General features: G+C 50.4%; 2 protein-coding genes across 4 annotated transcripts in view; one reads left to right on the top strand and one right to left on the bottom strand.

The window, feature by feature from the left end:
• ALX4 (ALX homeobox 4) overlaps positions 1-25,189 on the top strand; it is a 49,625-nt gene that overhangs the window by 13,993 nt on the left and 10,443 nt on the right. Inside the window, exon 2 of the mRNA XM_010378051.2 lies at positions 20,376-20,686. Coding sequence (XP_010376353.1) covers positions 20,376-20,686 — 311 coding nt within the window. The remainder of the gene's footprint in view (positions 1-20,375; positions 20,687-25,189) is intronic.
• The window catches only part of EXT2 (exostosin glycosyltransferase 2), a 199,511-nt gene continuing 185,374 nt past the window's right edge, over positions 11,053-25,189 (bottom strand). For 2 of the 3 annotated variants that reach the window (XM_010378049.2, XM_030917809.1), the window contains one exon: positions 11,054-11,873. In XM_010378049.2, the coding sequence (XP_010376351.1) occupies positions 11,651-11,873 (223 nt within the window). In that variant the 3' untranslated portion in view covers positions 11,054-11,650. Of the gene's footprint in view, positions 11,874-25,189 lie in introns of all 3 variants that reach the window. The other variant, XM_010378047.2, reaches the window with a different exon arrangement.

Below are 25,189 nucleotides of genomic sequence, written 5' to 3'. Positions count from 1 at the left end.
CAGAATGCTTCCAGTGGAGCTGGGAGGAGCTCCAAGAGGGAAGCAGCCAGTGGCTCCACGCTGCTGGCCCTATGCATATTTTGAAGATTTTCTCTTTGACTCCCAAGAGAGGCACTTGCAACTCCCTGTCCCCCACCCCAGGCCATCCAGTGAGCGGCACAACCAGGGGCTCGGGCTCCAGGGACTGGACAGCAGGCTCCAAGGGGAGCACAGCTGCAGAGAAGCAGCTGTCCCCTGCTCCCCCTCCTGGGAACTTCCCCGGCCTAGGTGGCTAAACAGAGGCCTGCTTGAGCCTGGTCTTCCAGCCATGTGCCCTAAGGCATAATTTCTAGAGTTCTTGGAAAATCATAGAAACTATGTTCATTCCACGATTGGGCTACACAGGCTGCCTGATGCTTCAGATGCCTTTGGTTTGGAGAAGCCAGTGGAGCTCAGGACCTGGAAACAGATTTTAGCCCACACAGTTGAGTGACCTCGGGCAAATTAGTTGCCCTCTTTGCCTCAGTTTCTTTACCTGTCAAGTGGGGATAAGAATCATGTCTACCTGTTAGTGATAGGGTGAGGCTTAAATAAGGTAAAACAGGTAAGAATTAAGCCAGGTGTGGTTGCTCATGCCTGTAATCCCAGCATTTTGGGAGGCTGAGGTAGGTGGATCACCTGAAGTCAGGAGTTTGAGACCAGCCTGGCCAACATAGTGAAACTCTGTCTCTACTAAAAATACAAAAAATTAGCTGGGCATGGTGGTGGGCGCCTGTAATCTCAGCTACTAGGGAGGCTGAGGCAGGAGAATCACTTGAACCCAGGAGGCGGAGGTTGCAGTGAGCCGAGATCACGCCATTGCACTCTAGCCTGGGCAACAAGAGTGAAACTCTGTCTCTAAACAAATAAATAAATAAATATATAAATAAATAGGTAAGGATCTTAGAACAGTTCATGGAGCATAGTAAGTGCTCAGTCAATGTTAGCTGTTATGATTGGTAAGATTTTGCTGGAACCTTGACTCTGTCAGACTGGCCAGAAACCTTGATAGGCAATTAAAGTTGACTGGGATGCATAGAGTTGGACAACGAACAAATTATTACTGAATCCACGATTACTGTGTGGTTGACATTGTCTTTTAAAACATGGATGAGTGATGGGAGGTGTGGGGGCTGCTATCTCTACCTAATGCAGTGGCAGGAGGCTTCAAGGAGGGACAAAGGCCACCCAGGCCCCTCCGGCCCCTCCTCCCCATAGGCTGCTGCACCTCGTACCCATGCATCATGAGCTGGGGAATAACTCTGTCCCTGCTGAATGTGTTTTCTGTGTTTATTTGACCCAGAACTTCAGCCTGTCCCCAGGGCAGTGGTTGTGTTGTGTTCCTCTCTGATCAGCACAGGGCTGGGCACAGAGAATCGGGCTCAGGGAAGGTTAGGCAGGCTCTGCACCCTCCCTGGGCCCCAGTTTGCCCACCTGCAATTAAGAAAGCACCTGGTGGGCATTGCCCTGGGCCAGACCTGGACTGAGACTTTTCACGGAAACCCATTGGGGGATACTAGTATCCTCAGTTTGCAGGTGAGGAAGGTGAGGTGTCCCGCTGTGAATTGAACCCAGATTTCCTGAAGCCAACGAGCCTTTTTCCTCTTCACTCCCCTGCCTGGACGCCCTCATGCCTATGTGCCCATCAGACTCAACCAGCATGTGAGAGCTCTGTGAACTGTGGAGGGGGCGCACTGGGAGGGGTTTTCAGCACACCACATGCTGTACGTGTACCACACCATCTTCGCTCATCTACTGAAATGATGACCATGTCCCCTGACCCCCCAGACCCCACTCCCTCCTTCCTCCAGAGCCATCCTGAGAACAAGGCCAGCCCAGCCCAGGACCCCCACGTGATGTGTGGGAGCAGCTCCTGTGGGTGAAGAAGGAGGAGACAAACCCTTCTAAACAGAACGAGTAATAGCCTCTCACTTGCCCAGCGTCGGCAAGGCCAGGGACAAGAGGCCAGTTTGGAAACATCGCTCGTACCATGTGGCAGGTGAACAGTGAGGGCCAGGCCTCTTCAGGGAACACGTGTGCCCAACCCCTGCTGTACTAACGCATCTCCCAGGATTTAGCCCCATGAGAGAAGATTCCACAGAGCCCAGTTTTGTGCTACACAAAGTATATTCTCAGGAGATCCATCCTGTTGCAGGGGATCCATCCTCCCGAGAAGTAGTAACAGGTGGAAAACAGATGTATTTGTCTCACGTTCGCTGTGGATTAAGGTTTGCTTGGTAGAAGGGACACACCATGTATTTTATTTTATTTTTTTTCTTTTTTTAAGATAGGTTTTTGCCATGTTGGCCAGGCTGGTCTCGAACTCCTGACCTCAGGTGATCTGCCCACCTCAGCCTCCCATAGTGCTGGGATTACAAGTGTGAGCCACTGCACCCGGCCACACCATGGATTTTAAAGCAGAGACTTATTTGAATTTTTTATTTTGTTCAGATGAGCAGAAGTCAATGAAAAAACCATTGCCTGCCTGCCTGCCTGCCTTCCTTCCTTCCTTCCTTCCTTCCTTCCTTCCTTCCTTCCTTCCTTCCTTCCTTCCCTCCCTCCCTCCCTCCCTCCCTCCCTCCCTCCCTCCCTCCCTTCCTCCCTCAGACAGGGTGTCACTATCACCCAGGATGGAATGCAATGGCTAAATCATGGCCCACTGCAGCCACAATCTCCTGGGCTCAAGCAGTTCTCCTGCCTCAGCCTCTTGAGTAACTGGGACTACAGGCTTGTGCCAGTGCGCCCAGCTAATTTTTACTTTTTTTTGTAGAGATAGGGGTCTTACTTTGTTGCCCAGGCAGGTCTCAAACTCCTGAGCTCAAGCAGTCTGCCCATCTTGGCTTCCCAAAATGCTGGGATTACAGGCATGAGCTACCATGCAGGGCCAAAAGAACCATTTTTAACTAACATTTTAATTGTGAATGCTGAAACATCGATTATTTATATTTTATCCTTACTATATGTGATAGGCAAAATCCTTGGAACCCATCTACTCCAAATCCCAGCCATTTATACAAAAACACCAACCAAAACTTAGATATAATTATCCTTTAGATATTTTGAATTGTTGACTATCTTATAGTTGTAAATGTGGGATTTTTTAAAAAGCAAGTATTGAAAAATCTTTTCCATTCTTATCAGCTTTAAGGAATTTGATGACTTTCTTAAAATACAAACTAGGACTGGGCATGGTGACTCATGCCTGTATTCCAGCACTTTGGGAGGCTGAGGTGGGAGAATTGCTTGAATCCAGCAGTCTGAGACCAGCCTGGACAACATAGTGACACCTCGTCTCTACAAAAAACAAAACAAAAAAAATTAAATTAGCCGGGTGTGGTGTTGTGCACCCTTAGTACCAGCTACTCAGGAGACTGAGGAGGGAGGATTGCTTGAGCCCAGGAGGTTGAGGCTGCAGTGAGCTGTGATTATACCACTGTGTGCCAGCCTAGGCAACAGAAAAAAAAAAAAAAAAGCAATCCTATAATTAATTGAGCCATTACTTTCCCCTTCTCATCCAAGGGGAGAAAAGCGTTGTTGCCTTTTCAGTTTGTAAGTGATTCTCTAGATTAGAATGAATACATTTGGGCCAGGTGTGGTGGCTCACGCCTGTAGTCCCAGCACTTTGGGAGACCGAGGTGGGTGGATCTCGAGGTCAGGAGTTCAAGACCAACCTGGCCAAGATGGTGAAACCCCGTCTCTACTAAAAGTACAAAAATTAGCCAGGTGCAGTGGCAGGTGCCTGTAACCCCAGCTACTCGGGAGGCTGAGGCAGGAGAATGGCTTGAACCCAGGGGGGCAGAGGTTGCAGTAAACCAAGATGGCATCAATGCACTCCAGCCTGGGTGACAGAGCGAGACTCCATCTCAATAAATAAATACATAAATAAAAATAAAAGAATGAGCACATTTGAGAAAGAAAAGATTTGATGTTAGTGAAAGCAGCACATTCTTTCTGGGGTCATATGCTTCTTCTGCAGGCTAAGAAATTCAACTGCTTGGCCAGGCACAGTGACTCATGCCTGTAATCCTAGCACTTTGGGAGGCCGAGGCAGGCAGATTGCCTGAGCTCAGGAGTTCGAGACCAGCCTGGGCAACAATGGTGAAACCCTGTCTCTACTAAAATCCAAAAAATTAGCCGGGCATGGCTGCGTGTGCCTGTAGTCTCAGCTACTCGGGAGGCTGAGGCAGGAGAACTGCTTGAACCCTGAAGTGCAGTGAGCCGAGATCACACCACTGCACTTCAGTCTGGGCAGCAGAGCAAGACTCCATCTCCAAAAAAAGAAAGAAAGAAAGAGAGAGAGAGAGGGAGGGAGGGAGGGAGGGAGGAAGGAAGGAAGGAAGGAAGGAAGGAAGGAAGGAAGAAAGAAAGAGAGAAAGAAAGAAAGAAATTCAGTTGTTTAAGATTAGTTCAATTCAGCACATGCTTGTTGGGTTCCAGACACCGACACCAGGCACGGCAAGGGATAACACTGCCTCGTAACACCCCTCCCCTGCCCTTGGCAAGGGCACAGTCTAAAGGCAGAGGCTGCCACGATTCCACTCTTTAAAAGTTTTTTAAGTCTATATAACCAAATAAATGTACATTTAGCATTTGATTTTTACAGCAGTTGCCAGTATTTCACCCCATTTATAGTCTTTGTTATATGTATGTGAAATGGGCCCTTCATTGAAAGGGACCCAGGGAGCTACTTTTGACAGAGGTTTATGGTTCATAAATGTCATTCTGGGAGCTGCCGCTCAGGAAACCTGAACTGGAGAGGATGCACCTGGGGAAGGAAGCGGGGGGGGGGGGGGGGGGATGACACAGTTGCAGGCTGAGTGACGTTGCCCTGGCTGTCAGCTGCCACAGCCAAATTCATCCCCAAATCATAACTGTATTAATATATCGTGGCGGCGTCCCATTGCTAGAGTGGGTGCCGTGTGTGGGGCAGGGGATATGCCATCTTGCACCCTACTTCAGTCAGACCTCAGCCATTCTGGGCTGTGAATGTTCTCAGCCTCATCTTACAGATGAGGAAACTGAGGCACACAAAGGTCAAGTCACTTTTCCAAGGATACCCTTCTGTGGCAGAACCACAGGGTGACTTGGGAGCCTCCTTAATAATCTCCTTTAGTCTCTGCCCCTATTTCTTTCATGGGGGAAACTGGCATTCCCTAGTTGTATGTGACACGTTAGCTAAACACAGCTTCAACAGACCTCTCCAACCACATTGCTGCCTCAAAACCCCTCCTCTACAGAGATCTGGATTCGCCCCAAGGCTGGGCTAGGTGCCCCTGCCCCAGTCACCACCCTGCACTGTAATCATAGCAAGCCATTTGAAGGGAGGGACTGTGTTTTACTGGGCTCTGTATATTCACCACCCGGAACTGTGCCCAGTGCATAGCTGATGCTCCAGGAATGCTGTTGAATGAATGAATGTAGCAAATAAGTGGCAGAACCAGGGGCCAAGCCCAGGCCTGTCCTACGCCAAAGACTTCTCATTCATTCCATTTCACCTCAGTGCAGGATCTGAGCCTCTCCGTCTCGCCTGCCTCCGGATGAAAGCGATATTACAGTGTCTTGGTGAAGGTGGTGGAGCTGCAGGATTCTTTCTGCTACAGAAGGGAAACAGAGGCTTGGGGGAATTAAGTGAGAGATGTCTCAGGACATGCCCAGGGCCACGTGGTTTAGGGTTGTTGAGAGGGACAAGGGCAGACAGACCACAGGGCTGGACGTAGGAGGTGCAGGGTTCGAGTCCTGGCCCTTCCATTATCAGGCAGTATGACCTCGCTCTGGGCCTCTGCACCTTGACTGTGAAGGGAGGGTCTGGTCCAGTGGGGTCTCTGAGCCCTGGAGATGTATTGCTAGGAGAGGGGAGAGCATGGGAGACTCTGCTTCTCTGGCAGTGGGTCCTGCAGGGGACAGGGTCTCATCCAGCCACCCACGCCATGAGATGGAGCTTGGGGATGGAACGAGGAGCTGGGAAACTTCTAGCCTCCTTGAGGAGAGAAGCTGACAGGGGCACTTAGAGCCCGGACTAAAGCCAGAACACCTGTCCCACCCCAGAAGGCATCAGAAAGTGATCTCCAAGTGTTAGATCACACGTGGGCTTCTCATGGAGACCCTGAAGCTTGGTTTACCCCAGTCCTTTGAGATAGAAATGACCCCAGTGGCTGAGCAGGTGCCCCCTTAGGACAAGATGAAGCCTGCCTGACCCCTCCAGGAGTCCCCCATGTTAGAAACATGACGCGTCACCACCTTGAGAGGCAGTGGGCTTGGCATGGGACCATCCCGTCTGCCCCTCCTAGCTACGTGATCTTGAGCAAGTCATTCATCTTCACTGGACCTCAGTTTTCTCATCTGTGAAATGGAGATACCAACACTGACCTCATGGGATAGAGGGTCAGAGGAGATAGTGGGTGGGTCGCAACGCGAATACAAGGCATTACATTATTGCTGTCATGGTTGTCATCGGCCCTGGTTGGAGAGCTCCTGTCTAAGGCTTCTCCCTTGGTAATTTGGGATTTGCCCTATTTGGGGTGGGGGGATGATATCTTGGTATCTTGTTTTACCATCAAATGCAACATGCCTTGCTGAGCCCTCCTTGGCTGGCAATACCCAATTCAAGAGCCACTCCATCGCGGAAGCCTTCTCCGACCTTTTCAATGGAAACTGACCTCTCCTTTCTGTGGGCCCTGCCATGTCTGGGAAACAAGACTCTTGCCCTGCAGACCCTGGAACACTTGACCATGCTTGGCTCTCATCCATCTCTTCCCCTAGCCCATGATTCCTAAGGGAAGCTCTGACGAGGTGCCCAATGAATGAATCAGTGAAGCAAGACACAGGGTGGGGGAGAGAACAGGAAAGACAAATTCCAGACACGAGCTGGGGGGTGGAGGGGACCCAGGCCTTGGCAGAGGGGCCCTGGGGACTGAGGGCTGGACAGAGGTCCTAAGGATGGTTCTTTCTTTCCACCATTTTTTTTTATACGAGGAAACTTTACTCATTTGGACTAACGGTAGGACAGTTGAAATTACAGTAGACTCAAAAATTAAAGTACTTTTTAAACTTTTAAGTTCCAATAGTAGCTTGACCTTGGCCGCCTACAGCTCTCAGAAGAGCTGCTCAAAGGAGCCCGGTGTTCTCGTTGGTCACAATGGCTTCCGTGGAAGTGAGGGCTTCCAGAGGGCTGGCGAGCAAGGTGTGCTCCCAGAGTTGGCATTTGTCCTGTGATTTTTATTGCAACATACAAGGCCCCTTGTAGAATTGTGAATGGTGGTGGTGATGAGGGGAAGGCGGGGAGGTTGCTAGGTAAACTTGTCCAGGTCCTATTCAAAGGATTACAAATGCCAGCTTCACAAGAGGAGTTCCTAGGGAAGGTGCCTTCTTTCCATTAGTCCACATACCTTTGCTTTTAAAAAACCTTTTATTTTGATATAATATTACACTTAGAGAAAAGTTACAAATGGACTACAAAGAATTCCCAGATGCCTTTTATGCTGACTCCCCAAATGGTGATGTTTTGCCATATTTGCATTGTCATTTTAGGTCTCTCTGGGTCTCTCTCTGTGTCTCTCTCTGTGTACATGTTCTGTGTGTGTATGTATTGATGTACATGCATACCATATACAGCTGAATCATTTAACTGTAAGTTGCAGGCTGGGCACAGTGGCTCATGCCTGTAATCCCAGCACTTTGGGAGACCGAGGCAGGTGGATCACCTGAGGTCAGGAGTTCGAGACCAGCCTGGCCAACATAGTAGAAACCCGACTCTACTAAAAATACAAAAATTAGCCAGGCATGGTGGTGTGCACCTGTAATCCCAACTACTCGGGAAGCTGAAACAGGATAATCACTTGAACTCGGGAGAGGGAGGTTGCAGTTAGCCAAGATTGTGCCACTGCACTCCAGCCTGGGTGACAGAGCAAGACTTCATCTCAAAAAAAAAAAAAGAAAAGAAAAAAGAAAGAAAGAAAGAAAAGAGTAAGTTGCAGACATATGCCTCTTTGCCTCTAAGTACTTCAGTGTGTGCAGGCCCTGAAACAAGGCACTGGCCCACATCTGCGGTCCCAGATGGTCAATGAAGTTGATCTTCAGCAGGGCAGTTTGATCGGGGCAACCCTGAAGGTGGTTATGAGGGGGCCGATCTCTCAAGGCAGCTGAGAGCAGCCATTCTCCTGTGACTTCTCCATCTTCCTGCCTTCCTCCTTGACCCTGTCTCCTGTCTGCCTGTCCCAGTCCCACCCACAGCATCCATCCCAGGAGGGCCCAGCGGGCATGCTCCAGGCCTGGAGTCCAAGTTTCAGCTCTGCCTCTTATCAGTTTTTTGTTTTCTTTTTCTTTTCTTTTTTTTTTTTTTTTTTGAGACAGGTCTCCCTCTGTCACCCAGGCTAGATGGAACTCTGGGCTCAAGTGACCCTCCCACCTCAGCCTCCCAACATTTTGGGATTACAGGGATGATCCACCACCTCTGGACCTTCTTAACAGTTATTGATTCTCAGCAAGGCATTTACCCCTCTGGCCTCAGTTTCTGGGGCTGCAAAATGGAAACCCGATGGTTGTAAAGAGGCTGGAACTCTACTGGTGGCATAATAGATGCTCTAGTACTTTGTAAAGTACAAAGCCCAGTTCCTGGTTTTGTTTTTTGGGTTGTGTGTGTGTGTGTGAGTGTGTGTGTGAGAGAGAGAGAGAGCGAGAGCCCAGCACTAATCTCTTTTCCTTCCTGGACTCTGGGAAGCCCACTCCATCTCTGGACTAAGAGAAAGACAGCCCCCCCCCCCCCGGCCCCCACAACCCCTGCCATTGAGGGAAGAACTGAGAGAGCTTCTGTATGAGGGCGGAGCGGTGGAGGAGGGGGCTGCAGACCCTGCCTTGGCAGATGCCTGCCTCAGGAAGAACCCACAGGGAAGCTGGTAACAAATCTGCCAGCCACATGGAGAGCCGCTGGGCCAAGTTACAGGGGTGTCCTGGGGAGCTTTTGCAAGGCAAAGGCTTTTGCAAGTTAGTTTCCCGAGCACCCACTGGGTGCCATCCTCCCTGGAGGGCCAAGGAATCCCCATAGGTCTCCAAAGGGAAGCCACTTAGGGAATGGAAAAGAGCCCAGGTCTCAGCCTATCTGTCACTCAGTCGCTGGTGACACTCGCGGGTCCCTCCTCTCGGCGCCTCACTTTGCCCATCTGTCCAATGAGGATGCTGGGGCCACCGTGTGGGAATTCGGAGGGGACTGGAATGGGCAGGAGTGTGAAAATACCCAGAACTAGGGAGAGAAGACCCCTGCAAGGAAGGCCAGTGACCGGCCCCATCCATCTCTTTGTCCCTTATAGTGCCGGGACGGTGGCAGACGCATAGTAGGGCTGAATTACTTCTTGGGTGGCAAATCCTCCCAGCTAGGACCTGGGTCTTCAAACAAACTTCTAGAAACCTCATCAGGCAGTGGGGCCCCAGGATCACCACCTTCCGTCCAGTGACTTTATTGGAACTGCAGTGCCTCCTGGTGGCCAGCATGCGCAACTGCAGACTTGATCTTGGCCTGCTGGGAGTTGGGCCCTGGAACCTGAATGCTTAGCCTTCTGGGTAAGCAGCCAGGGCCGGGGACTCCTCTTCAGTCTTGGCTTCCCGCAGGGCTGTGCCCCTCTATTTTCTCATACCCCTCCCTGGCAGGAATTCATGCAATGTTGTTGAACTGAGAAAACAGAAGCCAAGAGGTTTGTCCAGGGTCAGGGAGCTGCCAGGGTCACCTTTGGTCCTTCCTGCCCTGAGCTGTGGCTGGTTTCCTCGACCCCCCTCATCCTGCAAGGTCCCTTCTTCCAACTCCATGCAGCAGCCTCCCGACACAAGCAGTGTGTGTAGGGAACCAAGGCCCTCCTGCGTCTGGAGCCCAGCTGTGGGGCCTGGGGCCCTTTCCTGCAGACACACTGGCCACCCTGCAGAGCTGCCCCAGCCATACCAGAGGCAGAGGGAGCCCAGAGGAGCCTCCCCCAACCCAGGCACACACAGGCATTTGCATTAATTCCAGCGGTGTGTCCTGAGCCCTTACTCACACCAGGCCCAGGCCCCAGCTCCAGATCCCAGCAGTACATCCGGAAGGCCCACTCTGATCAGCTCACAGTCTAGGGAGGGAGAACGCCCATAAGCTGGTGCTGTAAAGCAAGGGATTCAGTGTTTAAGAGGCAAGGGTGGTCAGGGAGGAAGAAAGGTGACCCTTGGCTGAGCCTCGAAAGCCTAGGAGAGGGAATTCACAGCAGAAGAAATACAAAAAATAAAAGGTTCCATAGTTTAAAAACAAAAAGAAAAAAAAAAAAGAAAAGGAAAGGAAAGATCTCACTTTCATCCATTGTGCTGGCAAAAATTTTAAAATGACCAAAATGACACTCTAATGACCATTATTGGCTGTGAAGTGGGAGCGGACACTGCGGCAGCGGAGGACATTACGTGTGTCTGGAAGACAGCTTGGCCATGTTTCCCAGAGCCCCTCAGATGTGTGGAAAATTGAACCCTGTATTTCTAGGTCTTGGAGCTTCTTCTAAGGGAATCGCCATGTGTGTATCGAGAGATTTAAATCACAGACCTGCTATGATTTCAAGCAAGTAGAAACCTGTGAGCCCAACAGAAGAGGATGGATTAAATAAAACAGCCATTGTTTTCACTAAGGCAGATCACCTGAGGTCAGGAGTTCAAGACCAGCCTGACCAACATGGCAAAACCCCATCTCTACTAAAAGTACAAAAATTAGCCAGGTGTGGTGGCTGGCGCCTGTAATCCCAGCTACTCGGGAGGCTGAGGCAGGAGAATAGCTTGAACCCAGGAGGTGGAGGTTGCACTGAGCCGAGATGGCAGCACTGCACTCCAACCTGTGAGACAAAAGCGAGACTCTATCTGAAAAAAAAAAAAAAGTTTTCAAAGTAATGTGCTCGTGTGTGTGTGTGTGTGTGTGTGTGTGTGTGTGTGTGTGTGTGTATGTGTGATTTTCTTTTGGTCTGTCTTGATTTTTTTTTAATCTTCCATACAGAACATAGATTACTATTTGTAAGGGGAAAGAAAAGTCACAAAAGTTACAGAGAAAGCTATCCGGGTGAAAGTAGTAGTTAGCCACAGACAGGAGAGGCAGAGAGACGTGATAGGTAGAAGGAAGGGTGCCCGCAGGAGTGCGGAAGCCTGAAGTCACTCGTGCAGTGCGCTGCAGAGTGGAAGTAGGTCTATGAGACTCAAGCTAGATGGAAGGCTGGGGTGTAAGTCCATGAGTCAGGTGGGGACCAGTCCTGCCTTCGGGACCCCGAATGCCACATAAGCCTGATGTACAGGGTTGGCAGATTTAGCAAAAAGCAAGCAAGCAAACAACAAAACCAGGTTGCTCAGTCAAATCTGCATTTGAAATAATAATTTGTAGGATAAGTATTTCTTGTGCCATATTTGGGATATACTTATATTGTTTAAAGTATTAACAGTTTATCTAAAATTCCAGTTTAACCGAGTCTCCTGTATTATTTCTGGCCACTCTAAGGAGGGATCTGGGAGCCAGTGAAAGGCTACAGAGAGGGTCATGACATGACCGGCTGTGTATGTTTTAGACACACTCTCTGGTCGTATTTGAGGGTGGTGAGCCTGAAGGTGGAGAAACCCCTCAGGACGTCACCCTGAGCGTCACCGGGATCCATCATGGTCCAGAGGTCTGAGTTGCAGGGGCCCAGTTTGTGACGACGGTGGCCAATCCCCACGGCGATAAAAGGGCCTTTCTCAGAAGCTTCCCTAACCTTCCTCCAGCCCATTCCAAGTGGTGCTTGTCTCTTGCTTCCCACAGCACAGAGCCCAGCCTGCTCTCAGAGCATGCACCGTCCAGGATTCTAATCACTGCTTTCAGGTAACATTTCAACCTGTTCCTGGGAGAACAAATAGAAAATTAATTTGGACCAGTCCCCCCGCCCCCGACAAAAAAATAATAAAAAATAAATAAAGAAAAAAAAGAAACAAAATTAACCCATAGATCCATATTGCCACTTCTGGAAACTCGTAGTGTTTTCTGAGGACAAATACTCTACTCCCTTCCTCTTTTTGGTCAAAATGAGATTTATTTGATATAAATTGAACATCTTTGCGTGTGTTAAAACGCTACACTTTCTTAGCATCAATTTCATTCATTTGTTCATCAGATGTTTACTGAGTATCTACTGCACGCCAGCTACGCTACTAGGTGTTACATAGCAGGGTAAACAAAGCACACATGCTCAGATATATTCCCTGCTCCGTGGGAGGGAGAGAGAGAGACAATAAACAAAGGGAAAACAGAATAACAAATAAACACGTAATATTGGCGCAGTGGTCCATGCCTGTAATCCCAGCACTTTGGCAGGCCGAGACGGGTGGATCATTTGAGGCCAGGAGTTCAAGACCAGCCTGGGCAACATGAGGAAACCCCGTCTCTACTAAAAATACAAAAATTAGCTGGGTGTGGTGGCCCATGCCTGTAGTTCCAGCTACTCAGGAGACTGAGGCCTGAGAATCACTTGAACCTAGGAAGTGAGGTTGCAGGGAGCTGAGATCAAACCACTGCACTCCAGCTTTGGTGGCAAAGCGGGACTCTGTCTCAAAAAAAAAGAAATAGCCTGCAGAATAAAGACTATCGGGAAGGATCTTCCGTTTATGGAAATATCATCCTTTATTTAACCAATCCCCTGTTGTTGAATATTTTGATTACTGTCCGTTTTCCTACATATTAAACAATGACATGATGAACTTTCTCTCTAGTGAATTCTTACCATTATTAATTTAGAATAATTTTTTTTTGAGACGGAGTTTCGTTCTTGTTGCCCATGCTAAAGTGCAGTGGCACGATCTCAGCTCAGTGCAACCTGCGCCTCCCGTGTTCAAGCGATTCTCCTGCCTCACCCTCCCAAGTAGCTGAGATTATTGGTGGCTGCCACCATGCCCGGTGAATTTTTGTATTTTTAGTAGAGACAGTGTTTCACCGTGTTGGCCACGCTGGTCTCAAACTCCTGACCTCAGGTGATCCACCACCCGCCTCTGCCTCTCAAAGTGCTAGGATTACAGGTGCAAGCCACTGCACCCAGCTGTAAAACATTTTTTGGCGTACACTTTTATGAGTTTTAACACGCTCATGTATAGATTCATGTATTCACTGCCACAGTCATGATACAGAATAGTTCCATCACACCAGTGCAAGCCCTTTGTAGACAAACCTTCTCCCTCCTGCTATGCCTGGCAACCAGCGATCTGTTGCCTAGAGTCCCCGTAGTTTTGCCTGTCCCAGAATTCATGTGCTAGCTGAGTGAAGTTGCCCTTTATGTAAATTTGAGACTGGCTTCATTTACAGACCCTAAGGCCACCCTTGAGATTCATCCATGTCATTGTTTGTCAACAGTTCTTTCTTTTCACTGTGGAGTCGATCCATGGCCTGGATGGACCACAGCTTGCAGTTTTCATTCCCCTGTCAAAAGACACCTGGGGTGTTTCCATTTTGGGGTGATTCTGAATAGAGCTGCTGCAGACATTTGCCTATGGGTTTGGGTTCCTCTCCTCTTAAAATAAGTCATTATTTCTGTAGGGTAAATACCTAGGAGTGGGATTGCTGGGTCATGAGGTCAGTGTTAGTTTAACTAGATAAGACACCGCCCAAGTGTTTCCACCGTGAGGGATGGGAGTTCCGGGTGCTCCACACATCGCCGTAACTTGGCATCATCAGGTCTTCTTATTCCCACTGTGATAGGCACATAGTGGTATCTCATTGTGCTTTTTTTGCATTTTCATAGCGGGTAATGAGGTTGAGCATCTTTCATGCTTATTTGCTCCTTGTATATCATCTTGGGTGAAGTGTCTGCTAGAATATTTTGCCACTTTTTGTTAAATATTACTATTAACTATACTCCACACTTTATTCAGATTTCACTGGCTTCCCCCAATGTCCTTTTACTGTTCCAGCATCCCACCCAGAACACATTGATGACACTTAGTCCTTATGCCTCCTTGGCCTCCTCTAGTCTGGTTCAGTTTCTCAGACTTTCCTTATGTTGAGAGCATTTCAGGGCTTGGGTTGGTGGCTGTGGGTGAGCATGGTGGCCTGTGCCACTGGCTAGCCTGAGGACTGCCATTTCCACCCCACTCTGCTGAAGACTGGCAGCCCCTTGAGGGCCGGGACACTGTTTGTCTCTGCAAACAGCTGTGCCCCGTGCATGTGTGCTGAAATCTAAGCCCAGTCTCTACTACCCCTTTGGCATTATTTATTGGGACTGGAGCTAAATTAGGGACATCCAAGTTGAGCTCTGGACAGACCCCAGTGGCAGATGAGGTGGGGTGGGGACGTGATCAATGGCTAACCTTTGACCTCCGCCCTCACCCCCACAGGACTGTTTGGACAGCAGTGGGTTTAGTCAGTGCCCTTTCAATAGCATGAAAGGGCCTCACGCTGGCCTGTTTTTTTTAAGGAGATTACATCGTCGTGTGCACTCCACCACAGGGTGTGTAGGGCCAGCTCACCCGAGAACAGAGTGAGTGGCATGTCCCCCACAAAGCAGATGTTTGGAGGAAAAATAGATGTAATCAAAACCATGGAGGATAAAATGACTGAGAACCCGGTATGCCATATGCATGGGCCTGTGCACAGCTCCACACGGGTCCACACCACCCATGTCCACCCCCACCCATGCGGATCTGCACCCACACACAACCACCCACATGCCCACGGGCACACACATCCCACTTGTGTGCCTGCACTTGACCACACAAACATGCACACTCCGCAAACCTATCTACAAGCAAATACACATATGCTCCCCATATCCACTCACAACTGCAGACTTGTGCTACATGCCCCCGGCTTTACATCTGTGCACACAGATGCTGCCAGTACCCTCTCCCTAAAATGACTCTAGAAGGTCATTCTTTAAATCACAGCCAAAAAAAAAAAAAAGAAAAACAAAAAAAGAAAAATCAGTCACCTTTGGAAATCTCTCAAGGGTTTTGCTGTTTTAAAAAGGTGAAACTAGATTAGAGTGATGCCATTGGGTTGAACCAGGACAGGTGGGTAGACGTTAAGGGAATGAAGCAAGGCTTTCCACTTCATTCATTTCTCCAGCTGAAATCCAACAGCCAGGGGTTCCCAGTGCTAGAATAGGCAGCTCCCAGAGGTATGGGGGTCCTCCCAGGGGGAGTTCCAGTAGAGGTTGAAAGGCTCAGTGGCTCCTGATTGAGAATATAACCTTGAACTGAATGCTTCCTGCTTCATCAAAAGCAGTCTATGGCAATAATGCTGACCTAGGATTGTTTGAAGAGCATTGGATACCATGCTGGCCACACTGCGTGCACAACACCCCCCGTGGGGCAGGCATTGCTCTTGGTGATGTAGGTTCACTACTTGATTGATGGTTCTGAGTAGTCAGGGGTCTACTTCCAGATCAAGACTGGGAAGCTACAGATTGGGACTACATTGTCTTGGACCCCATAGTCTCAGCCCTGGGACAAAACCCATCATGGGAGGGGTGTCAGCATAGAGCCTTTCCAGGTCCACAAGGAGCTGCTCCAGGGAGGCTGTGAAAAGTCCAACCCCTGGCGGGTGGCCTGGACCCAGGCTGGGTGCTGTTGCTGCTCAGCCTCATGCCAGCACAAGGTGCCCCAAGGCTCTGAAGAAGGCTTGCCCAGCATCCAGGCAAACTGAGAGCTCCCTGGTGGTCTTCCTACCCCAGTGGGGCTGCAGGGTGGGTGTGGAGCCAGTTCCTGGAAGATCCTGGACTGGGTGTCTGTACCTTGGTTTCACTTCTGGAGCCGCCCCCATGAAGCCTGTCTCTGCTTCTCCTTCTGTCCCCTGCTCGCTGCGTGGAGACATCACTCAAGGTCTCTCTGGGTCTTTCTTCTCCCCTCTCTCCCTCAGTGACCTCTGCTGTTTATGCGGTCAGCCTTGAATGGTGGCATTTGTCATTGCATGCCCCTTTTCAATGTATCCCACCCAACTTTCTCCCCAGTGGGTAGGAGGATGAGGCGGTTGGTTCATTTACTCGACAGACATTTTCTGCACACGCTTTGTAGAACAGCGGCTCACCAAAGGTGCACACAGATACCTGGACAGAGCGAGAGCTCAGTGATGTTTGTTTGTCAGAAATTGTTCATTTATTCCTCAGCAACCTCTTACTGCATCTCCGCCACCTGACCTATCCTGTGCTGAGCCTCAGGCTGAGAAGGGACAAATGGCAGGAAGCCCCAGCCCTTGGGGAACCGACATTCTATAGGAGGAACTGGACATTCAGGACTGGATGAGATACGAGTCACCTAACACAGGCATTCAGTGGAGAGGGTGAGCGAAGGACAGAAAACAGTCACAATCTGGGAGGGCTTCCTGGAGGAGCTGGTGCCTCACTGGATCTTGGAGGTCAGTTGGAAGGAGGGACATTCCAGGCAGGGGCCCGAGATGGGGACTTGGGGGACCAAGGTCTGTGGTTTCCTTTGGTCAGGAACAATCAGCCTGAGCTGTGGGACCTCTGTTTTCAGCATCCATCTTGTTGAGGAGGGCATCTCGCAGGGAGTCAGATCTGACCAGCACCCAGGCCTTCGGCCACCACCCTGACTCTCCAGCTAGCCCGGGGTCATCTCCCTGGAGAGCAATCTGCTGGCTTTGCCCAGGGTCCGACCCCACTCCCTGCCGCCCTCTGTCTCACACTGGCCGGAGAAACTCAGGGCTGCCCGAGGAACAGCAGTGGGAACTGCAGAAGGAAGGGAGACTCAGAGGAGTGGCAGTAGCCTCCCAGTGTCCGCAGGGACAGGGCTGTCATGGGGAAGGGCGCTGGGAGGTTAGAACTGGAACCAATGAGCCAGACCTACAGGAGACAGACATGGGCTGGGTCTAAGGACGAATGGTCCAGCTGTCCTGGGGGCAGTGAGCTCCCTGCTACCCTAGACTGGAACCAGCGCCGGGTGGGGATGCTGCAGGGTGACGGGAAGTGGACATAGAGGCCTGAGCTTGGGGTCTTAAGACTGAGACTCTGAAAGGGCCGTGCTTGTCATTCTGACCAGTTGAGTGGAGCCGCAGAACTTTGGGGAATTTTTCTTTGTTGTCTAAATGAGGAATCCAGCCTCAGAATTTAAAGCAAGCTGACTCAAGGCAGGTTAGAAGGCTTGCTTCCTTCTTCCTTGAGGAACCAGGAGCAGCACTTCCCTGAATTCCTTCCATCTCCGACACAGGCACACCCTCCCCCTCTCCTCCCCTCCCCAGGTCCTCAGGGACAGTCCCAGCTGCTGGTGAGCAAGGGAGGAAGGACCCTCAGCCACCCCGCTGTCCCTATTTGTAGGTGAGACTCCAGAGGTGAAATGGGTCATCTCAAGTCCCGGGCAGAGCTGGGGCCGAGGCCAGGGCTTCCAACTCTTGGGCTGGTGGTCTTTGCACACCCTGTACCACCTCTCTCTCTCTGCCTTCTCACATGGTCTCAGTGGGCAGCTGGAGGTTGATGAAACTGGACCCTTACTTGTCACCATGAAGACTGGACCTTCTGCCACTTCCCCTGAGAGGCCGAGAGCTGGCTCAGTGCTGAGAGGCTGCCCCCAGGCCTCATCCTCACTCCCTCATCCTTAGGGGCTGGTCTTGCTCCCCACAAGATGGGCAGAGCAGAATGCCTTGGTCATGTGAGGCCCCTGGGTTCCTTCTGCCCCTACCTCTCTCCCTGAGAATAGGGCCTAAGACCCTGGAGGAGGGAGTAGAGGGCAGACCAGGAGCTGAGAGGCTGTGCTGTGTCCGGAATTAGGGCATGTTCCCTTCTCTCTCTGGCCTCAGTTTCTCCCCAGTTAAAACTAGGAGTTCAGGCTGGTCCGTACCAACTCTAGGTTCCTGTAACATGGAGCTCCCATTGCTGTACAGGCTGGTCCCAATCCCCAGCAAGGGTCTGTGGGGCTGTGAGATGGGGCCTGGGGACCAGGGCTCAGGGCTCAGTGCTCACCTCCCTCAGCCCCTCATCTGGCTTCCAGGACGTTGCAAAACAGGGATGGTTATTTTTGGTGAGGCTGGGTGGGGTTTCTTTAAGAAAAAAAAAAAAAAATCTAAAACATAAAATGTATTTGTCTGCCAGGAAGATAAATATCTTTGCTGAAAGCTCTTGGCCCAGCTGCCAGCTGCAGTTTGCAGAATACTGTCACTGAAGCTGTGGCTGTCTGCGTGTGCCTGGGCTCACACGGGTGTCATGCATGATGCCGCTGGGCCAGTCGTGCACCCCCATGGCGTCTGCACTGCCAGGGGCCCTCAGGAGCAGCCTCCTGAAGCTGCTTTCAGGCCTGCTCTGGGCACTCACCTCTATGCCCTTTCCTTGGTGCTTTGGAGAGGGAGGTGAGAATGCCACAGGCCAAACGTCCCTCTCAGCGTCCCCGGTGTGCACAGAAAGCCAGGGATGAGACTGAGTCTGAAGCCTCAGCCCTCAGGATCTGGATGGAGTCAGAAGACCTGGACCACAGGCATCATTCTGATGCTTAATGCCCATCCCCTGGACCTATTTCCAGAAGAAGAAACCGAGGGTCAGCGTGGTTGATGCTCACATCTACTACACGTGCTTATTGTGATGATCAAAACTTGTGCATGCGAAAGGTCGTGTCAAATGCTCCCCACACGTCTTATTAAGTGTGTTCGTTCTTTCACTCAAGAAGTTCCTTTTCCCCAAGTTACAGACAAGGAATGCAGCTCTCGAGGAGCTCACACCCACATCTGCAGACACCCAGTTGGCTGCCCTTCCCTAGGCGTCTGTGCACGCCCTGCACATGCTCCTGCGCCCAAGGGCCTGCATGCTTGGAGGACTTCTCCGGGGTTCAGAGTCCTCTAATGTTCACAGGGTCTGTGGGTTTGCAAGTCCGGACTAGAAATGTGAATATCAATAATGGCAAAACTACAGAGCTAGCACTCTAGCCTCTTTATTTCCCACAGATACCCTATGAGGAAGATCCTATAAGCATCTTCATCCCCATTTTATACAGGGGGAAACTGAGGCACACAGAGGGTAGGTAAGCTCTCCTGAGCACAGAACTGAGGAGTCAAGTCACAGCCCCATAGGATTCATAGCAAGGCTAAAGAGTCCATGCCCTAAACAAGGGTCCTTAGCCTGCAGGCTGTGGACCAGTACCGGTCCATGGCCTGTTAGTAACCGGGCCGCACACAGGAGGTGAGCGGCAAGTGAGCAAGCATTACTGCAAGTTCTGGCTCCTTTCAGGTCACTGGTGCCAATAGATTCTCACAGGAGCGTGAATCCTACTGTGAACAATGCATGCGAGGGATCTAGGATGCATGCTCCTTACAAGAATCTGATGCCTGGTGATTTGAGGTGAAACAGTTTCATCCCCAAGCCATTCCCCACCACCACCCCCTCCATCCATGGAAAAAATTATCTTCCACAAAACCAGTTCCTGGTGCCAAAAACGTAGGGACTGCTGTCCTAAACCCTCTGCCAGGAGGTGAGTGTGTCTGCCTAGGAAGCTCACCAGGCTGTGTGGTGGTAAAGTGGTTTCCCGCCTCATTCTTCCACCCCAGTCTCCACCTCTTCTTCCTTGACCTGTATGGGTTGATTGGTCCTTGCAGTCCTGAGCTCCTAGGAATGTGCCAGGAGGTTCCATCTGCCAGACGCAGTGGCTGGGAGCCATGCTCATGTACACCCACCCAGGCCCGGGGTCAGGGTGCTGGGGATGAAGGTGCCTGGGCAGCCTCCGTAAGCAATGTGCAGGCGCTGCTTGTAACAGGAGATGTGGCCCATGCCTCGATCCCATGTACCCCCAAGGAAGAAAGACCCTTCTCTTGAACAATAGGTGAGACCAGCATGCAGGGTTGGGGGGCAGGCAAGGAGGTGTTGACCCCTCAGCACTGGACTCTTGGGGCAGAGTCTCCAGCTCCTGCTGAACTCCTGGTAGGACTAGGCTAGGAAAGGAGGGGCACTCCTGTCTGCCTCAGTGCTGGGTCCTCCTCACCCCAAGCCCCACTGGGCCAGACATGGCTGCTGAATGAGTTTCCCTTCCACCCAGGGAGGCCATGGCACTGGGGTCAGAATTCTTGGGACCCAGAAAAGTCCTGATGAAGGGAATCCCTCTAGAGAGAGGAGCTCAGGGTCAGTGAGGTGGGGACTAAAGGTCGCAGAGGTCAGATTGGCTGACTTGGGTTCACATAACATTGGTACTGGAAGGAACCTAGTCTAAGATGATGGCAAAGAGGCTCAGAGAGGGGAAGAGATTTGCCCAAGGTCACACAGCATGTTAATGGCAAGCCAGAATTAGAAGCCAAGTCTCCTGACCTTGCATCCAATGAGCTTTAAGAGGAAAAAGGCAGGAGGTGGTACCCAAGTGTCCCCCCTACCGACGTCCCCCTTCTCTTGCTTTGTTCAACCATTGGTTTCTGACTTTGTTTCCTCCTCCCTCAGCTAAAGAAAGCTCCCTGGGTGAAGCAGAGTTACCCCCTGACTCTGACACTGTGGGGATGGACAGCAGCTACCTGAGTGTCAAGGAGGCTGGGGTGAAGGGGCCCCAGGACCGGGCCAGCTCAGACCTCCCCAGCCCACTGGAGAAGGCCGACTCGGAGAGCAACAAGGGCAAGAAGCGGCGGAACCGGACCACCTTCACCAGCTACCAGCTGGAGGAGCTGGAGAAGGTCTTCCAGAAGACCCACTACCCAGACGTGTATGCACGAGAACAGCTGGCCATGAGGACAGACCTCACTGAGGCCCGCGTGCAGGTCAGTGAGGGCCACCTGGGAGTGAGGCTGGTAAAGCAGAGCCTGCCCCTGGGCTCTTGGCTGCAGCTGGGGTCTCCTGACTGCCCACCAACCACACCATGCCTTTCCTTACCTCAGTTCATTGTCAGCCTGAGAATAGGGGCTCCTAGCCTGCCCCTCATGCCCCTGTCCCAACTAGAGCAACTCTGCTTTTATCCTCTTTAATATTGGGCTTCTGTACTGTGGGAGGGGGCAAAGGAAGGAGGGCTCCCAGAAGAGGGGCAGGAAGGCTGCTGCTGGCTGTTTCTGGGCTTTACACTGTGTGAAAGTCCTGGCTTTTTCACAGAGAAGGGTTACCGGTCCCTGCTCTCGAAGGCCTATATCTTAGACAGGAAACAGGACAAACATCAAACATGAAGATAATGTCTACAGCATCGCAATGGGCAGAAACAGAGAGAACAGTTTAGCTCTTCCTTCTGCCTAGATGGCTGCCTCCCCCTCCATTTTTCAGGTCCCAACTCATACCTCCTCTGACAAGTCTTCCTGACCATGATGGCTAAAGCAGTAGCCCCCCTACTACCAGTCAACAACCAAAACACCCACCCAGTACAATACAGTGGAACCCAACACACTCAACCCAACTCACTGCAACCCAATGGAACACAACCCAATAGAACTCAACTTAACACAACACAATGGAACTCAACACACTCAACCCAACTCAGTGCAATCCAACACAACACAACCCAGCACAACACAACCCAATAGAACTCAACTCAACCCAGCACAACACAACCCAATAGAACTCAACTCAACCCAGCACAACACAATGGAACTCAACACACTCAACCCAACTCAACCCATTCCAACACAACACAGCCCAATAGAACACACTCCAGTGGAACTCAACCTAACACAATGGAACCTGACACACTCAACCCAACTCAGTGCAACCCAATAGAAGTCAACCCAGCCCAACCCAACACAACCCAATAGAACTCAACTCAACCCAACACAACACAATGGAACTCAACATACTAAACCTAACACAACCCATTCCAACACAACCCAATATAACACATTCCAATGGAACTCAACCTAACACAACACAACACAATGGAGCCTGACACTCTCAACCCAACCCAACATAACACAACCAACCCAGCTCACTTTTTGCTACACTGCCCTTTTTTATCTTCTTAAAACTTTTTAAAATTTTTTGTTTGTTTGTTTTCTTTTTAGAGACAGGGTCTCATTCTGTCACCCAGGCTGGAGTGCAATAAGATGATTATAGCTCACTGCAGCCTCAAACTCCTGGGCTAAAGTGATCCTCCCACCTCAGCCTCCCAAAGTACTAGAATTACAGGCATAAGTCACCATGCCTGGGCCCATTGTATCTTCTGGGTATTTTAGTTCATTTTTTTAAAGAGACTGGGTCTCTCTCTGTCACCCAGCATGGAGTGCAGTGGTGTGATCATGGCTCACTGTAGCCTTAACTTCATGGGCTCAAGGGATCCTCCCGCCTCAGCTTCCTGAGTAGCTGGGACCACAGGCATACACCACCATGCCTGGGATAAGTTTTTTTATTTTTTGTAGAGATGGGGTCTTGCTAGGTTGCCCACGTTGGTCTCAAACTCCTGGCCTCAAGTAATCCCTCACCTCAGCCTCCCATAGTGCTGGGATTATAGGTATGAGACACTGTGCCCAACTCCTATTTTGTCTTCTTTCTAGGATTTTTGACTGGCTTAAGTCATTTTACTTGTTTGGCCCCTTCCACTAAACTGTGATTTCCTTGAGATCAAGCACTGATTGTTCATCACTGTATTCCCACCAATTAGAGAAAGCCAAATGCAGAGCATCAAGGCTAAAAAATAAGTATCCATGGATCAGTCAACCCCTGTCCAGAGAGCTGTGTCTCCCCCACTAGCATGAATTCACAGCAAAGAAAGGATCAGAAAAAAAAGACCCATGAGTAGCCAAAATACAGGTGACAAAATTCACACACTCAAGTTTAAGTTTCAATTTAACACAAAATAAATGTCATAATCAGTCTGCTTTTCCAACCCAAAGCATGTTGGAAATAGCAAATAGTGTTGCCATATAGCAGTTTTTCCCTCTCCAGTGGGCCAGAAAAATTAACAGCTTTAGAACAAAGAGCAATCTTTTTTTCTTTTTAATCAGCAAAGTGTCATACAGCTCAGTGGGCTGGGCCCTTCCATGTAAGGAGAGAGATGCCCCAACCCTGCCATCCTCAGCAGGCCCCAGGGACTCTTGCATTAATTCACGAAAGCATCTTCAGCAGCCTTGTTCTAAGGTGTCAGTAAAAGGTTCATCCGTTACAACCATGTTCTGTTTAAGAAGGCAGAGGCATCTCTAATCGAGTCTACAAACTTTTTTTCCAAAATGGCTAATGTGGAAAACGACTAGTGGTTGTCAGTAAATATGTAGCTGTTCAGAAACTGCAGCTACCAGAAGTGATGCTGAAGAGTTGCATGGTTGAGTTGCTATAAGTTCCCTGAGGGCAGGTTGCTATTTTTTTTTTTTTTTTTTTTTTTGAGACAGGGTCTCACTGTGTCACCCAGGTTGGAGTGCAGTGGTGTGATCTTGGCTCACCACAGCCTCCACCTCCTGGGTTCCAGTGATTCTCATGCCTCAGCCTCCCAAGTAGCTGTGACTACAGGCATATGCCACCACACCCAGTTAATTTTTTGTATTTTTTGATAGAGACGGAGGTTTCGCCATATTGGCCAAGCTGGTCTTGAACTCATGACCTCAAGTGATCCACCCGCTTTGGTCTTCCAAAGTGTGCTGGGATTATAGGCATGAGCCACCATGGCCCGGCCCAGGTTGCCTTTTTTTGGACAGAGTCTTTTTCTGTCACCCAGGCTGGAATGCAGTGGTGTGATCTTGGCTCACTGCAACCTCTGCCTCCCGGGTTCAAGCGATCATCCTGCCTCAGCCTCCCGAGTAGCCAGGATTACAGGTGCACATACCACACCCGGCTAATTTTTGTATGTTTAGTAGAGATGGGGTTTTGCCATGTTGTCCAGGCTGGTCTTGAACTCCTGACCTCAGGCTCAACTCAGCCTCCCAAAGTGCTGGGATTACAGGCATGAGCCACTGCACCCGGCAAGGCTGCCATTTTATCCCCCTCCAGTGCCTAATGAATGTTCGAGGAAGGACGACAGGGCAGCTGGGGTTTCCTGTGAATCCGGAAGCCCTCACACACCCAGATCTCATTTGAATTTGGACAACCAGCCACTCACATGACCTTACAAGCCAGAGTTTTGACAGGAATCCTAGCATCTAGCCTGATGTCCAGCAAATGGACTGGGGAGGACCCACTGGTGTAGGTAGAGAAAGGGGCATGGCTGGTTATGGGACAGCCTGGTAGGTGCTGTGTTGGTGTGGGATAAACCAGTTCATTTTCTATGCAGTATGTGTGTATATTTGTGTTTGCATATGTGGGTTGCATGTGTGCTTCCTAATAAACATACGGGAGTGCCCGGGAGTAGAATTCACTAAGTACTGAAAGAAGAATGACACTTTGAATACAAAACATGAAAACAATGGCACACAGAGCATTTTTCAGTTACCATCATACAACTAAAACAGTGTTCTCTGCAGACACACATGCACACACACATGCACGCGCGCACACACACTTATACCTAATTCCAAGATGGAGTTGAGGTAGCTTACAATTAAAGATTGATTTGTTCAATCTAAAAACAAGAACAACGGCATGAAATGCAGAGGTAATGTGGTTAAAAAAAATTTAGGCTAAGGTTCATGGTTGCCTGCCTTTGAGCACAGACTTCAACTTGGAGCTTCCTGGCAGCCAAGGCAGAAAGGGAAACTCTGATGTGCTGCATATCTTATCATCTCATAGGAGGACCATAGAATTATAGAAGAGTAGTGCTGGAAATGATCACCCCATCTTCCCACCTGATAGACAAGGAAGAAGAGGGCCCATAGGTGGGAAGTCATAACCTGAACTTAACAGCAGCCACTCAGTAGCGGCGCTGTGACTGGAATCCAGGACTCCTGAGTCCCAGCCTAGTGCTTCTTTGACTTTAGTTTGCTGTACAAGGACACATGCCAGATTGTTCAGAGGCTTTTCTTTGTATAAAGGCAGCAGGGTGGGTGGGATCTTCATGTGCGTCAGACTTGAAGGGTTGAGCCCTAAGCCTGGCAGTGCCCTGGCGGGGGGGTAAGGGGGTGGTGATGGAACCCCCTTCCTGCCTCTGCTGTGTTTGTTCAGGGCCCATACTCAGCTGGTGGCAAGCCAGGTGCCTGGAGTAGAGTGGTGGTAGGGACAGGGACGGGGCATTGGGGGCCCCAAGATGGACTTTTCCTGGGAAGGAGCCTGGGGTTTGGCCCTGCTCCAGGGGGCTGCAGGGGCCTCTCTCTGCTGTCTGGGATTCCAATCTCTGCAGCTGGTGTCTGAAGACAATAAGACAGAGGCCTCCCCGCCCTGGGCCACCCCGCCCTGGCCCCAGATGGGCTGCGGTTAGCGAGGCC

The sequence above is a fragment of the Rhinopithecus roxellana genome, chromosome 15, assembly GCF_007565055.1.
Source record: "Rhinopithecus roxellana isolate Shanxi Qingling chromosome 15, ASM756505v1, whole genome shotgun sequence".
NCBI lineage: Eukaryota > Metazoa > Chordata > Mammalia > Primates > Cercopithecidae > Rhinopithecus > Rhinopithecus roxellana.
This window is presented reverse-complemented; position numbering and strand designations above follow the sequence as displayed.